The sequence below is a fragment of the Apteryx mantelli genome, chromosome 12 (genome assembly GCF_036417845.1).
Source record: "Apteryx mantelli isolate bAptMan1 chromosome 12, bAptMan1.hap1, whole genome shotgun sequence".
NCBI classification, from domain to species: Eukaryota; Metazoa; Chordata; class Aves; order Apterygiformes; family Apterygidae; genus Apteryx; species Apteryx mantelli.
In genome coordinates, this window is record NC_089989.1 from 4,947,970 (window position 1) to 4,963,869 (window position 15,900).

At 50.9% G+C, this 15,900-nt stretch overlaps 1 protein-coding gene across 2 annotated transcripts; it reads left to right on the top strand.

The window, feature by feature from the left end:
• Positions 1 to 340: 340 nt before the first annotated feature.
• WNT5A (Wnt family member 5A) lies at positions 341 to 14,527 on the top strand. 2 transcript variants are annotated; one of them, XM_067303770.1, is made up of 5 exons: positions 341 to 650; positions 3,873 to 4,006; positions 5,154 to 5,419; positions 10,170 to 10,462; positions 11,961 to 14,527. In XM_067303770.1, exons 1-5 carry the CDS (start codon positions 645 to 647, stop codon positions 12,417 to 12,419), a joined length of 1,158 nt encoding a protein of 385 aa, XP_067159871.1. In that variant the 5' UTR covers positions 341 to 644; the 3' UTR covers positions 12,420 to 14,527. The 2 variants fall into 2 exon arrangements, with proteins under 2 accessions (XP_067159871.1, XP_067159872.1); XM_067303771.1 differs by lacking the exon at positions 341 to 650 and adding an exon at positions 3,095 to 3,164.
• The last annotated feature ends 1,373 nt before the right edge of the window (positions 14,528 to 15,900 follow it).

The following is a 15,900-nucleotide window of genomic DNA, read 5'->3' on the forward strand; positions in this document are numbered from 1 at the left end:
CAGCCGCGGCCGCCCGGCTCCGCGCCGCCCAGCCTTTGAGCGAGCGAAGGGGGGCGGGCAGGGGGGAGCCCCGCGCCCGCCGGCTCCGCTCGTGCCCCTCGGCCGCCCGCGCGGAGCCGCGGAGGGGCCGCGCCGGCGGGCCGAGCGCCGCGGCGGCCGGCTGAGCGCGGAGCCCCGCGGCGGCACCACCTGGGCTGCTGGGACGGATCGTCGCCCGCGGCGCTTTCGCTGCCGCTTGTGAAGATTTTTATTTGCTTCCGCACAATCACGCCCACGGGCGCAGTGTGCGTGTGTTGGGTTGGCTTTTTTTTTTTTGGCTTTTTTTTTTTTTTTGCCTCCTTCTTCTTCTTCTGGTGGTGGAGAGCCCTAATTACTGCGCTTGCTGATGGACCTTGGAAAGAAGGCTGCACTGGTGCCCCGCTCCGCAGTCGGACCCGCTCAGCCTGCGCCGGACAGAGCCGCCGCTCGCCCGCCGCCCCCCGCCGGCTCCGCGGGCCCCCGCGCGCCCCCGGCAGCCGCCGCCGTCCGCTGCTGGGGAGGACCCCGCCAGGCGCCTGCGAGCCAGGATTTTACTGTCGCCTCGCCCTTTCCCCCCCTGCTCCGCTTGGATTACTTGGCTGCTCCTGCTCGGTGATCCCGCTGCAATGGAGGTGAGTGCGCGGCGCGGGTGCCGGCGGCGGGACGGCGGGCGCGCAGGGTGCGCGGCGCCTCCGCGGGGCGCGGCCCTGGCCGGCGCGGGGCGCGGGCGGCTCTCGTCTCCCCGCGCTGCCGCCTCGCCGCCGGGGGACCCGCCGCTCCAGCCCGCCGCGGAGAAAACTGCTCCCCGCCGTGGAAAAAGCGCCTTGATTTTCTTTTTTTTTATTATTCTTTTTCTTTTCTTTTCTTTTTTAAACGAGGAGCAGGGCTGCCGCTGCAAGGACACTTGCTAGGCTGGGTCTGCCCGCGCAGCCCGTGTGCATCTTCCTGGCAGCGGCTCCTCACGCAAGTTTAAAGACATCTTTCCAAACTTTTCCTGGGAGGATTGCTATGGAGGAGGTAAAAGTAGGCGCTAATGGTGGCCTGTACCTTTAAGGAGAGCTGGCTGAAGGCCAGCGGAGAACCTGGAGTAAGAGACTCTCCCCCCCCCCTTTTTTTTTTAATTTTATTCTAAGTTTCTGGAGATTATCACTTTGCATCTGCAGAGGGTCCTGCTTGGGTCAGGAGGGGAGAGGCGAGGCTCCCCGGTGTCCCCTCGGCGCTGCGAGGACTCCATGTTGGAAAGGCTGCTGGCTTTTTGTTGTTTGTTTGTTTTTAATTGTCAGTTGTATGCTGAGTTAGGTGCCCTCGGAGGGTCACGGGGAGTTCAGCGGGGCCGCTGCGCGGGCGCGGAGCGCAGCGACGGAGGTGCGCGGGGGCAGCCGCGGGCAGCGGCCCCTCTGCCTGCGCTGCAGCAGTTAGCGCGCCCGGAGCGCCGGCGAGCGGCTCTCCGTAAAGCCGAAACCTGGTCGCCTCCCCCCAAGGCGCGTGAAGCCGCGGCAGCGAGCAGGGGCGGCCGCGGCGCTTTGCCGGCGCGGCCCGCGGAGCTGGGAGCCCCCCGCGGCCGCGTTTTGCTGCCCCCCGGGGCCGCGGCCCCGCGCTCCCTCCCTCCCCCCCTCCTCCTCCCGGCGCTCCCTCCCTCCCTGCCTCCCTCCCTGCCTCCCTGCCCGAGGTAGCAGCGCTCCCAGAAAGCCAGATGCCTTCGCAGCCGTTCCAGACGCCCCGTGTAAAACCGGATCCCGGGCGATCCCACGGCTGCAGGGTCTGTAAAAGAGCCCTTTTCATCTGCCCCAGCGCCCGCCGCTCGGCATGGGGCGCGCTGCGTGCCGAACACCAGGCTCCCCGGCCCTGCGACGTTTAAAATGGAGCCCCGCGCTCCCGACGCCGAGAGCCAGTACTCCGGGCGACTTTTTTTGTGGTTTTTGGATGGCAGCTGCTGAGCGCAGACGTGACCCCGGCGGGCAGGGCGACGAGCCCCCGCTCGCAGGTGCCGCCTCCTGCCCCGCAGCGCCTGTGCGCTGCTGCAGCGAGGATGAGGACGGTGCCGGTACCGAGCGTGGCGGGCGGGAGATGCCGTCGGCGGGGCCCCGGCGCCGGGCGGGGGTTGCGGCGGCCGAGGCCGCCCCCTGTTGGGAGCGGGGCCGCACGGCTCCCCCCGGGCGCCCGCGGGGCCGCAGCGCGACGAGGCAGCGCGGCTCCCGCTGCTCGCCGCCGGCAGCGCCGTGCCCGCCCCGCGTGGGGCGCCCACGCGGGACGGGGCGCCCCCTTCTCCCTCCCCCCCCCCCGGGGGCGCCGGCCGCTCCCGCAGCCGGGGCTGTGTCGGGGAGCCGCGGCGTCACGCAGCGGCGCGGGTCCCGCGTGGGCACCGCGGCTCGGCGCTCGCGGGCCTTCCCGTGGCGCTGGGGCAGTTCTGCCATGCTTCTGTTCCGCGTTTCTTTTCTTTTTTTTAAGAACTGTCTAAATAGATGCAAGTAAAAAAAACCTTTATCGGCGTGTCCCAGCGAGCTCCTAGCACACCTTGCTTAGCCTCGTCCCGTGCTTAATATGCCCCTCGGCTTTCCCATCTTTTTGTAGGATTTATCCCGCCTAAAATGGACGAGCTCTTTCTGCTCCGGGAGAGCGGCCCAGATTAGCCCCCGGCAGCTGAGGAAGGGGCTGTTAGAGCCGCCCGGAGGCCGGGGCGAGGGGCGGCGGAGCTGGCGCATCGCTCCGTGGGCGTGTGCGCGGTCTTCGCGCTCGCTGCAATTTTCTGTGTGTGTCCCGCCGGGTTGCGGGTTAGCATAAGTTTCCTCTGCGTGCCGCGATAGTGCTTCTCCCGTCCCGACCCCTGATAAACACAAATAAATTAAAATTAAGAGCACCTCGGATTCAGCGTTAAAGGCTTTTTGAGAATGAATAGGGAGCCCCCAAGTGTCGAAATGTCTTTTTTTTTTCTTTCCTTCTTCCAAAGGGAGGGGAAAGAAGAGAATTGCACCAGTTCGCAAGTTAGAGAGCGTCCCGCGCGAGGACGCAGGCGGTGATCGCGGCGCCGGTCTGCGGGGCGCGTTTCACTCCCAGGCGGGCAGCCGGGGGCCGCCGGCCGGTGCCGACCCGCCTGGCCCGGCCCGGCCCGGCCCGTCGCCGCGGCGCTCGGGACCGCTGCAGCCCGTGTGCGAGAGCGGCGGGGAAAAACGGGTTTGGCCGCGGCGCAGAGGACCTCGGCGAGCTGGTTTAAGGGGCAGTTGGGGGCGTCTGCCTTCCGCCGGCGAAGGGGGAAGGCGCGCCCCCCCCGCCCCCCCGGGGCTCGGCTCCCCCCGGGGGTCTCCCCTGCCTCCCTCCCTTCCCCCCCCCCGCCGCCAAAGCCCGGCACGGGCCGCCCCCCGCCCCTTCCCGTCGGGGCTCGCTTTGCAAACCCGAAGCCCCTTTTTAGCCAGCCGGGAGCGTTCAGTAGCGACGAGAGCCGGGGCTAACGCTCGCCGCGGAGCGATGGGGTAATCCCGGCGCGGGCCCGCCCCGCGTGGGCGCAGCGCCCCCGGGCACCCCCCCGGCGGGGGCGCCGCGGCGGGGCGGGGGCTGCCGCGGGCCGGGGCCGCTGCGCTGCGCTGCGCTGCGCTGCTCGCGGGCTCCGGCGCCGGCCGAGCCCCGCGGGCGGGCGGGTGCGCGGGTGGGTGGGCGCGTGGGCGGGCGGGTTTTGCGCGGGCGAAGCGGCGGCCGCGCCGCGCCGGCGTCTCGCCACCAAAGCCTCGGCGGGGAGAAGGGCAGGCGAGTCGGAGTCGAGTTAAAAGGGGCCCGGATACTTCCGTTGTTTAAACTTGAATGCTCGAAAATGGTCTGAGAAGCAATAAACAATCTGCTCCTTTTTCTCCCCCCCCGTCTAGAAATCCACGGCAATATTAATCCAAGGAGGTGCTTTGGGGACAGTTGGCAGTACAATGGCTTCTCAGTACCTCGTAGTGGCTCTGGCCATTTTCTCCTCTTTTACCCAGGTTGTAATAGAAGCCAGCTCTTGGTGGTAAGCATCTTATATCGACTTGATTTTAAACGGGGGTGTCAAGTTTTGCTTGATGAAATGCCTGTTTGCTTCTTATGTGCTTTATCTGTTTCTGAGGAAGTACTGCATGAACGAGACTGCAGGAGAGTAATGTTTTCGTTGTAATATGTTGTGTAGTAAAATGAACGTGTTTCTGGAATAAGTGTAAATGTGTAGCATCTCCTGTTGTAAACCTCAGTTTTTAGAATACTTTAAAGTCGATTCTCTATGGATTTGATCATCCTTAAACTAGTGGAGTTGCATCTCTTCTGAGAGAGTCACTTCAACTCCCTGAGGTTGGAAATTTAGCATATGTAAGAGAAAATGCTGAATTATGAGTAATATTGACTACTAGATTCAAATTTAGGTTTGAACTTTTCCTCAACTTAAATGTTTATATATATATTTTGTTACAAAGAAGTATATTTATATTTCTACTTCGGAAAATTATCCGTTTCTGTATAGTGAACAATGTGGGGAGTGTTTCTCTGCTGTTTCAATTGATCATTTCCAGATTAATGGGCATTTTTTAATTAAAATGTATCATGCGCAGAGCACTTTAAGAATTAAGAAACAAAGCTGATCTTGTTTATAGTGAATATACTCGCCTCTTTTTCCTGTGTCAGTCAGAAGAAGCTAGAAGTAGTCTGCAGTAGTTTCTAACTTCTGGCATGTTAAAGATTTCCGTGTTTGCTTATGGTAGAACAGATTGAAAATCCAGACTTAAATCTATAATGTGTGTTAAAGTAAAGTGGGTTTGGGGGGCTCTTTTGTTTTTACTTTATGTATTTCTCTGGCCTTGCAGTTGTTTGGAGCTTCTGTTATTTTTTACTATGTCCATTAAAGCTGGTGAAAGATTGCCCAGATACGATTCTTCCAAGTCTTACCATTGTCTGTGTCTTCAGCCAGTAATGTATGGTGACGACCACATGGATGGGAACTAACGGCTTCTGTTCTGTGCTGTCTCTAAAACAAGAGTTCCATATTTATGTGTGGGGTTTTTTTTCTTGATAGCAAGAATAGGAGTCATAGGCTCAATGCTTGCATATAACATACAGTTCTGTTTGAGATTTATAGACTAATTTTTTTTAAGTCTTCTCTTTATTAATCCGAATCTTTCTTTATGCAGGTCTTTAGGGATGAATCCTATGAACCCCATGAACCCTGTGCAGATGTCAGAGGTATATATAATAGGAGCCCAGCCACTATGTAGCCAGCTAGCAGGGCTTTCCCAAGGACAGAAGAAACTCTGCCAATTGTATCAGGACCATATGCAGTTCATTGGAGAGGGTGCAAAGACGGGCATTAAGGAGTGCCAGTATCAGTTCAGACATAGAAGATGGAATTGCAGCACTGTGGACAACAACTCTGTTTTTGGCAGAGTCATGCAGATAGGTAGGAAGCAAAATCTTTTTGTTTAAACTCTTGTCTAAGGATATGTATGGCACATTATGTTCTGCACTTGAAACTCTTGCCAGGTTCTTACTGAGTACTGTATACAATCAAGTGTTTTTAAAAGTTGGCAAAGGAGTTGAATTATTTTTAGCTGGAGGTGATTTCCCACCACTGTCCAGCCATGTGTCTTGGAAAACAAAGTAGGAACATATATCTGCATATGGGAACAGAGGAGAAGGAAGGGAAAACGTGGCCCTGAGTTCTCTTTTTAGAAAAAATGAAACAAAATAGAGGCAATCTAAAAGAATTAAAACCAGAAGTGTCTTGTAAAATTAAAGATGGCCATGTCTAGTTCCAAAGTTAGCGGTTGCATAATAAATTACTCTTGGTCTAGAGGTTAACTGAAAATTGCTGCTCTGTCTATTAGTGTTTATACACAATTCCTTCTTGTTTATTTCCAGATATGGTAACATCTTGCTCTTTTTGAGAAGGTTGGATTTATATTAAAACTAATGTAGCACTGTAATTGGTATGAAATCAGTTCTATCAGGGCAAAATGTGTGATTGTCCCGGTAACTCACAGTTAATGTAATCATGTAGCTGGTAAGAGAGACAGATTCATTTTAACATCTTGCTACAGTTTGGTGAGCACCCAACCCTTTCCCTATCAGATCCTCTTTGAAATGTGCTTCTCCAATGCTCACGTGCTTCCTGCCTTTCCTGTTGTTTAAGGACCTCATCGCATTTTAAAGTCCCTGGCAAAATTTTAACCAGTGGTACTGAGCTAGGTCCATGGTGTAATCTCCCTCTGGCTTTCCCATGCTGATTCTGTGTATTAGAAAACCCCCTTATTTTTCATAGATGACAGCTGTGATCTTTTAGGTAGTGATCAATATACTGACAAACTCAGTGTTGCTTTTTAGTTTGAGATCTGAAGTCAAGCTTTTACTCCAGTGCTTTTCTGTCCTGCTCTAAAAAAAAAAAGAAAGTTCTAAAATTGGATTCAAGCTAGGTTTATCTGCAAATTGGTTAACTCCAATTAAGCTTGAAGGAATACTGTCGATTCACATTCGGTCTCAATTTTTATAAAAAGTTTTTATTTTGAGCTTTTCAGATGAATGAAAAGTTTTATAGCATAAAAATACCTTGTTGGAGCAGCTGATTTCAGATAAATGACCTTCCACAGTTTTTTTTGCAAGCACAGTATTAACCTCCCCCAATGTCCTACCTGAGCAAAGCCTAAAAGCACATGAAATGTGAATAAAAACTTTTTCTTTAGACCTTTTTGTGCTAATAATCTAACAAATGTCAGAAAAATAACCTGTTTAAAATTCGGGGCTTTGTCTTCCAGCCCTTATTTATTACTCAAGTAAGTGCAAATTAGCTCAGTGGGACTAATTGTGTGAAGAAATGTGCAGGATTCGGCCCGCGAGTCGCGATGCCTGTCTGCCTGTCTCCAGAAGACAAGTTTCTCCCCTCCCCAAGTATGACAGATCTATTTAAAGGTGGTTTCTTTCAAGTTAAATAACTTTGCCGCACCCTTCTCCTGAATATGATTGCATTAGTTGGATGTCTACATAGCAATTCATCATGTAATTAAGCCACTTATTCTAATTGCAGATGGAAGCAGGGTTAATAGCCATCTGCAAGAGTTACAGGTCCTAAAGAGTGTATTCAGGGAGAACAAGAAAGGTGTTGTCGGCAGCGGTTGTATTATTTCACGCTGACCTTCGGTAATGACCAGTAATGGCCTGAGTGGAAGGAAGACGCGTGCTCTTGGAGCTGGCTTTGGTTTGGCCGTGCCCTGCGGTGTCGGGGGCTGTCGCTTATTCCTCCCTCTCGCCCTCTCTCCGGCGTGAGGAGGGAGATGGTGGTCCGGGTCCCCGTCGCTTGGGAGGGCTTGTCACCGGGGCTGATGCCGGACAGCGCGGTCGCTCCCGCAGAGTGCGGATGGACGGTCCTCCTTCCAGGGTCGAGCCGGCAAAGTTAGCTAAAGCTGTAGAGATAAACCCGCCTTTGGGCTTGGAAACTTGCTTACTGAGCTGGGAAGTTTGGGGGCTTTTGTTCTCGGCTGCGCTCGGTGCCTGGCGGCTCCTCGGCGGGCCGTGGTGCCTCGACGCCTTGCGCCATCTTCTGGCTTCCCGCGGCCGGGGGCTGCCCGGCTGGGGCTGCGAAGCAGGAGAGAAGCAGGAACGTGGAATGAAATAAGCGGATCCTCCCCCAGCAGCTCTGGGTAGTTGGGGTCCAGGCTATTCATGCCTGCTGCCTGATTTTGAACGCTTTTAAATTACCAGACAAAGAGCATTTTGTATCTTATGGTCAGGTATATAAAAAAAAAAAAAATTGCTCTGTTCTTGCAGACTTGCTCATATCAAGTGCAGAGCTCAGTTCCTTGCTCTGTGGGTGGCTTCCTACAGTGTCTGTATATTGAACTGTTCCATTTCTATGTTTTTTTATATATGAGAGAAGGGGACTCGCGTGTGTTTGGAATGTGTTTCCTTGCCATGGCTACGATGGGGAGAAACGTTGTGGGAAAAGACAGATATGCTTGACAGTGAAGGAAAGCACAGTTGTGCCTAAAGACTTGAAAAAAAATTTCAGAGCAACTCATCCATGTTGAACCATCACTCTTAATGTGCTCCTGGGGTCGATGACTTTAGGCTGTGTTGGCTTGCAGCTTGAGGGGTCTTGAAATCTGTTCCAACAGTTCATGTTATTTTACAATTTGCCTAAATGTTCAAGCCTTGAGGAAACTTTGGGGACAACTCTCTTCTCTGTTCCCCAGCCTTTCCTTCTCCTTCCCGCTAAGAGCAAGTTCTTTAAAATATGCTCCAAGATAGTAATGAATAATAATAAAAAGCTCAGCTTTATGAGGTTAAATCCTGCAATAAACAACATAGTTAACCATGTGAGAGCGTGAGCTAACTAAATGTGAAAAGAATAAACTGGAACAGAAGAGGCAACTTCTGTGGTCCAAAGCAGACCATGTTTCTTTCCTCTACATCTAGTGGAAATTTTGCTTAAGGAATTAATCCAAAAATGTGTGTTACAGAGCAAACGGGGAACATGAAAATCCGTAGGAGGTTCCCCCTGCTAGTTTGTAGTAAATGCAAGGCATAAGTCACTGTATAAAGCCAAATCTCTTTTAACTGAAGAGACCGCTCCTGTAACCCTTGATACTTATGTTCATATAAGTACTTCCACAAGCAGGTGTCTGTGAGCATAGATCACTAAGTAGGGGGCAAAGTGCTTCTCATCTTCCTTAAATCTGATCTTTCCCAACATAAGACTTCTGATTTTGTCCATTTAAAAACAGCATCTATTACTAAAATTAATCCAGTTGATGACAGCTGTTGTATTAACAAAGCTGCTCTGAGCTTGGTGTCATCTCGATGTTAAATATGGACCAGCCTGTGTGATATTGCTTATGTTCCAGAAGTGCTCAAAAACTCCTATTAGATTTGGCCTGTTCTAGTAGGTCTTGCACAGCTTCTGCCTCAAAATGTTGCTGCCCAGAATTCACATGACGATGTCCAAAACTCAACCAACCTCTTAAAGTCCTGATTTTACAAAGGTCCACGCTGTTCCCGAAGCATCTTGTAAATCTGAGTTAAAAATGAGGTTGACCAAATGATTGGACTAAAGATTAGAAATAAAACTGGACTCATGTAAGTTGAAAATAATACATTTATTTTTAGTCTGTTCTTAGTTATTCTGGGAGTCTTTCTTGGAAAAAAAAGAAAAAACAGTGGGATACTGTCTCTTAAGATGAAAAGCAAACTTCAGATGAGCTGTCTGGTACACGTTTTGGTTTTTTTTGGAGTCTCTTCTGGTTGTAGTGAGAACTTGTGGCATCCTGGGAAGAGAGACAGAGGAAGCCAGGCTCTAAATAAAGGCGGGTTTAGTTACTGCCGAGAGAGCGGTACTTGGACGTTATCTTCCACTGAGGGTATTGTTTGGCTACCAGTGCAAACTCGGTAACTTTTGCTTCAGAAAGTTTTAAACTCAAGGTTTTGGGTTTCCACCTAAGGGAACCAGACGCAGGAGGAAACCTCCAAGGCATCCGTGTGCCAAGGCGTCGGGTTGTCTTCCTCCCCTGTCGTTTGTAGCCACGGCTGCCTGTGGGCTCGCTTACCTGGCGTGTTCAGCGTCGATAAGCTGGAGCGCGAGAGCCCGGGCGGCGCAGGGCACCTCTGGTTTTAAACAGGCTCCTTCGGAGCCGGCTGGAAAGTCGCGCGCCCTTCTGCCGTGCGTTTGGTGCCAGCGGGCTCTGCAAAGCGCTGCAGCTTTAAGCGCAGCGGAACAAGTGGGTAAAGTGCATAAATCATGTTTGAGAAGTAGTAATTTAAGGAACGGGCTTTAAAAAGTTGTATTTAACATCTTTTTTTTTGAGAGACGGGGAGCCTGTTTTCTTTTCTCTTCCGCTCGTAATGTGCCACCGCGGCGGTTTTAGCCCGCGGCGGGTGGCTGGCGTTGGCCCTCGGGGGCCCGACGTCTCCTCGCGCTGCCGCCGCAGCCGGCGCGACAGGGAGCGAGCCCCGCGGCGGGGCCGGACCCGCGGGCACCACGGCGCGAAGGCCATGGGAGCGCTGCCCGGAGCACCGCGCGGGACGGCCCCGCCGGCCCAGCGGCGACCGGCTTTCGGGGCCTCCCCGGGGGCAGGTGTCGTCCGCGGGGGCCGCGCGCGCGCGCGGGGCGGGAGGGCGCGCGGGGACGCCGCCGGGTGACGCGGCTCTGTGCTTCCCCGCAGGCAGCCGGGAGACGGCCTTCACCTACGCGGTGAGCGCGGCCGGCGTGGTCAACGCCATGAGCCGGGCGTGCCGCGAGGGCGAGCTCTCCTCCTGCGGCTGCAGCCGGGCGGCCCGGCCCAAGGACCTACCCCGGGACTGGCTGTGGGGCGGCTGCGGCGACAACATCGAGTACGGCTACCGCTTCGCCAAGGAGTTCGTCGACGCCCGGGAGCGCGAGCGCGTCTACCAGAGGGGCTCCTACGAGAGCGCCCGCATCATGATGAACCTGCACAACAACGAGGCCGGCAGGCGGGTAAGCGGTGGGGCTCCGGACGGCGGCGCGCTCGGCGGCGACCTCCCCGGCCTCGCGGTGAGCCGTGGCGGCGGCGGCGGCGGCCGACCTCCGCTGAGGAGCGCGAGTGAAGAGAGCGCGGGGCCGGGGCGCTGGCGGCGCCTCTGGTTGCGTCAGCCCTCTGCCTTCCCCCGCGGGGCGGCGGGGGCCGAGCTCGGGTTTTCCTCCACACCGTTCCCTTCGCGCTGCCCGGCGAGTTTTCCGCAGAGCAGGATTTCGTTAGTTTGTAATCCCCACCGAGGGGAGAGAGGCGGGCGGCGCTTCCCGGGCTGGGGAATATTGTCGCAGAACTGCGCTTTTCCTTTTTTTTTTCCCGGCTTCAAGAGGATGTGAAAAGCTTCTCCATGTTATTAGAAAACATGGCCTTCTGTGGTTAAACATGTCTTTATGGTTTCTTTAATCTTGGAAATGCCTTAAATGAATGGGTGTAAACTTTTCTTTTTTAATAGTCTGCATGCGAAGAGCCAAAATCATTATTTTCCTAGAGCTGGAAGTGCCAGAAATAGTCAGCTGGAGACTTTACACTTGTGTTCTAAGGTGAAGAAGGATGAAAGATAATTGAAAATTAATAGTATTTAAATGTGAGAGGAGGGTGTCTGAAAGCAATGGAAAGGCCAATTTACTATTAGCGAGAAGAAAAATGACACTTTCACAGTTGCCTACGGAGACTCTAGCAGTTTTTTCCTTCCTCGGCTTCGTCTTTGCAGGGCCATTTGGCAGCATTAAAACTTTGTACAACTGCTGGGTGGAAGCTGTCTACGGTATCATCTAATGTGTCAGACCCCAGGATTTTTGGGGCAGTGTCAGCACTGACTCTCATTTCTATTTGTACAGGGCAAATGACTGATATTTCCCTGCCAAAGCCCTGTAAAGAGGATATTGCTGTGCAGTGCTGTCTCCCACCCATAGGTGTTTGGGGGTTTCTGCTTGGACGCCGGCTCTCCGGCGGAGCGGTATCGGGGAGAGGAGGAGGGTGCCGAGCCAAGAGCGGAGAGGCGGCCGCAGCTGAGCCAGCAGCGAGGCGACTCTTAACTCCTTCCCTAATTGCAGCCCCAAGGCCAGATCAGCAGGAAGAGTAACTGGGGATAGAAGTTAAAGGGATGTTTTACATTTCTCAATGAAACAGCAAAATCCGTCGCTGGCGCGGGAGCGAATTCCTGCGATTCGGCTGCAGTGTGAGCGATGCCGCTGCCGGGGCGGTCTGCGCGGCGGGGAGAGGGTGAGGAGGGCTTCCTCCTCCTCCTCCTCCTCCTCCTCCTTCTCCTCCTCCTCGGCGTGTCGCGGGGTGCATGTGCATCCACTCTTCCCTCCCAGTGTGTTTGAGGAGGGAAGAGGGTGCCGTGCTGCGTGTTTTGGAGGGGTGCGGGGGAACGGGACAGAGGGGAGGAAAGGCGGGGAATAGACGCTCCAACAGTGGTGCTAATCCTCTGCCTCCCTTTTTGCTCCCCGCCTTCTCCAGACTGTGTACAACCTGGCCGACGTGGCCTGCAAGTGCCACGGCGTCTCGGGGTCCTGCAGCCTGAAGACCTGTTGGCTGCAGCTTGCCGACTTCCGCAAGGTGGGCGATGCCCTGAAGGAGAAGTACGACAGCGCCGCCGCCATGAAACTCAACAGCCGGGGCAAGCTGGTGCAAGTGAACAGCCGCTTCAACGCGCCCACCATCCACGACCTGGTCTACATCGACCCCAGCCCCGACTACTGCGTGCGCAACGAGAGCACCGGCTCCCTGGGCACCCAGGGCCGCCTTTGCAATAAGACCTCGGAGGGCATGGACGGCTGCGAACTCATGTGCTGTGGCCGGGGCTACGACCAGTTCAAGACGGTGCAGCGCGAGCGCTGCCACTGCAAGTTCCACTGGTGCTGCTACGTGAAATGCAAGTTGTGCACGGAGATCGTGGACCAGTTCGTGTGCAAATAGGGGAGGGGCGAGGTGGGAGGAACTGCTGCCGCCTGCCAGCGAGGGGGTGCAGGCCCCCCTCCCCTTCCACAGGACTATCTCCACTTTATTTATAGAGTCCAAGGAGTTGTCGTCTTCTTTTTTTAAAAAAAAAAAAAAAAAAAGGGGGGGTGGGGGGAAGGAAAAAGAAAAAAAAAAGGAGAGAAAAAAAGAAAAATATAAAGGTTGCAAAGAGAAGTGCCTGGAACCCTCTCTGCATCCATCCCAGAACTGTGTGTGGCTTATATTTTTGGCAATAATGGGGGAGAACCTGAGAATATTTATTTTACAAAGTAAAAAAATTTGACTTTTCTTAAAAAAAATAGAGTAGTTTGAGGGGAAAATCCAACATATCCTAATTTAGTCCCATGGGACATAATACATGTGCAGTAGGCAGAGAAACCATGTAATGTGCTTGGGATGTTAAAACAATTCATATGGGTGCGAGGAGCACGCAGACCTGTGCGTGACTTCTAGCTGCAGACACTAGGAGTTATCTGAATAGGGTATATAAAGCTGTTCAGTGCATTTAGGCCTCTGTAAATAAGGGGTGGTATATTCACGAGGTTCATCATGAAGTGCAGTGTCAATCGCATATCTGAATGTGCCCACTTAAATACGCAATATCGTCCGAGGGTAAAGAGCATAGGATCATAAAGGCTTCAGCTGTGCTAGTCGTGATTCATTGGGTTTGGTTCCACAACCTAGCAAAAAAAAGCAAAAAAAACCCCCAAAAAACTGCCCTGACAGATGCTAAAGGTATACTTCAAGGCAGAATTTGTCCTGATTTAGTTTTTCAACTAATTGTGATGTTTGGGTATCTTGTGCTCCAGAGCACTGAGAGCAAATGAGGTCTCGACTTCAGTGATGCCCCGTCGCCCGGCTGGGGAGGAATCGCCCGCTTGCCAACGGTGGCATTGCGTGCCTGCAAACAGTTTCGCTCTCCCAGCCTGGAAGGCCCGTAGCAAATAAAATCCCCAAATCTGAAAATGCCTTAAAAATGGTGTGATAGTTGGCGACCTTTTGAAACACAGCTTGACAAATAACTCCTCTAATTTTATGAGAAAATAAATCAGTAGATATCCACTCTTGGGATGATTGATTCTTTTTTTTTCCTGCAGATTTTGGGAATGCTTTCACTCAAGGAGACAATAGTTTCATATTTTAATAACATTAAGTGGCTATTATAGTTCAATGAGATATTGCAGCAATACCAAATTTATCATCCTGTCTTTAGTACACATGCTTTAGATAATATATTGCAGATATACACTAAAACTGTTCAAACTATACTTGAGCAGTTACATATATATGGGAAAACTGTGGTCTGCTGGTGTCTGATATTTCAAAGCTTTTTGTACGTATATATTTTAATGATTTTAAAAATAATAAAACTTCTAAATTACAGGGGCAGTTCATCCCCCATTTTCTTTTTCAGATCTCTTCAGGTTTTTAGATTGATTTTAGCCTTTTTGGTGTTTTTAATTTTTTTATTTAAAAAAAAAACTTTTATGATTCAAAGGTTTTAAGGATAATCACAAAAAAGCAAGCCTCTTCCCAGCCTTAGGACTTCTTGGGTTGTTGTTGGAGGCAGGCAGTACCCTGCACTTGATACCGGTTTGGAGATCGCTTCTATTTCACTTTCATGTAAGGGCATTATTAATTATTGCTGAAAGAAGACACCTTAAATCTAAAATGTGCTGCATTTGGCCCTTGGTTTTCATTGTTTGTAATGAAAATTGTTATTTGTTGAACAATATGCGTTCCCCCCGCCGGTGCTGTGTATTTGCACAGCATTTGGCCATTGGTTCAGATGCCTCTTTCCAATGCACACCCATCCAATAAGTTAAAGAAATTGGTTTTGCAGATATCAAATGAAGAAAATCTCTCACTTTAGCCTAGTTGTACTAAAGCCTTAACTTTCACGAGCCTATAAGCTGTATCATAAAGTTCATCTTGATCATTTATCAGCTTCTTAAATGGCGCTTTATTGCTCTTAATTTATTGTACAAGGACATATTTACCCCTCAATTTCAGATGTTTGCAAAGAATATCTTTAAAGTAAGAAAAATAAATAAAGCACTAATTCATTGAATATGTCACTTTTGGTTTTTATTATGCAAAAACCATGGTCATTTTTTTCATTTGCTGAATCACCTCTTGTTCCTTTTTAGTGACTTGTGTCTGAGCAGAACTGAGTCTAATGATCCTAGCTATTAAAACACTATTTAATGTAAAATATTTTACTTGTCATTCAGATATGTAAATCTTCTATGTCCTTTCCTCTGTTCTGTACATTTAATGTACATATTTCTGTCTTGCGTGATTTGTATATTTCACTGGTTTAAAAAAAAGAAGAAAGGATTATGCCATAATGGAAGATAGACTATAAAAATAAAACTTTGGTTGTATATTGGGAAGTGGTTTTAATTATCTTTCAGAGGAGGATTTGTTAAAACAATGAACAGAGTTGATTTTTAAATTTACTACGTGGTAAAACAGGGAAGTGGTTGTGCGCCAAACATACAAAGTACATCTTGAAGTTTTATTTCTATATTAAGAAGGCGTACAGATGTAACTACTTTTTAAAAAGAAATCTGAGCCCAAATCCTTGCAAATGCGAACTACAAAGCATTTTAGAGATGGGTAAGAACTTAATTCACGAGGGCTAGGGACCTGGATTTATACTGCTTTTGTGCATATGGCTTTCAGGGTTTGCTGCAGCCGTTCTGGGCAGCGCGACTCGGTTCTGTAAATGTCTCCAGTTGCTTAAGTAATGTCACTGATGTCAACCGAGGGCTTGTGTGAGCAAAGGTTTCCACCGTGAAGAAGTTACGGGACGGGGTTGTGTCCGGTTTGGGTGGCGTGTGCGGTTTCTGGGGTGTGGTGCCCCGACCCATCCGTCTGACTAAACCTCGTCTGAAAAGGTGAAAGCTCACCAGATTTTCCTCAGACCCTTGCCCAGAAACTGAGTGTCAGTAAGACTCCTTAAAAAAAAAAAAAAAAAAAAAAAAGGTAAAATACAATGAAGTTTTAGAAGCAAGGAAGTAAAGCAGAAAAGGAAAATTAATGTGAAACCCAAAACTTCTGTTGTGAGACTAGCTTTTCTGTGAACTGATTTCCTAAGTCAGTTTTTTTTTTCAGTAGGAGCTTGATGAATTAGCGGCCTCTCTCTACCTCTCTTGTGCTTCTTTTCCCTTTTTTTTTTTCTGTTCCAGGATAACCTTCGAACATATCTAAACTTCTTCTCCCTGCCAAGAATGTATTATCCCACAAACCAGTAGACCAACATCGTGTGTTTAAAATAGCGATTCTGGGCAAATGCAACGTTCTGTGGTCCTATTACTGACATCTGGTTCAGTTTTCCTTCACTTGTATATTGACCAGTATTCTTTATTGCAAAAACACAGCCCCTATTTAGGAAAGTCAGCATTTTTTTTGGACTGGATTGTATTCAAGCGCT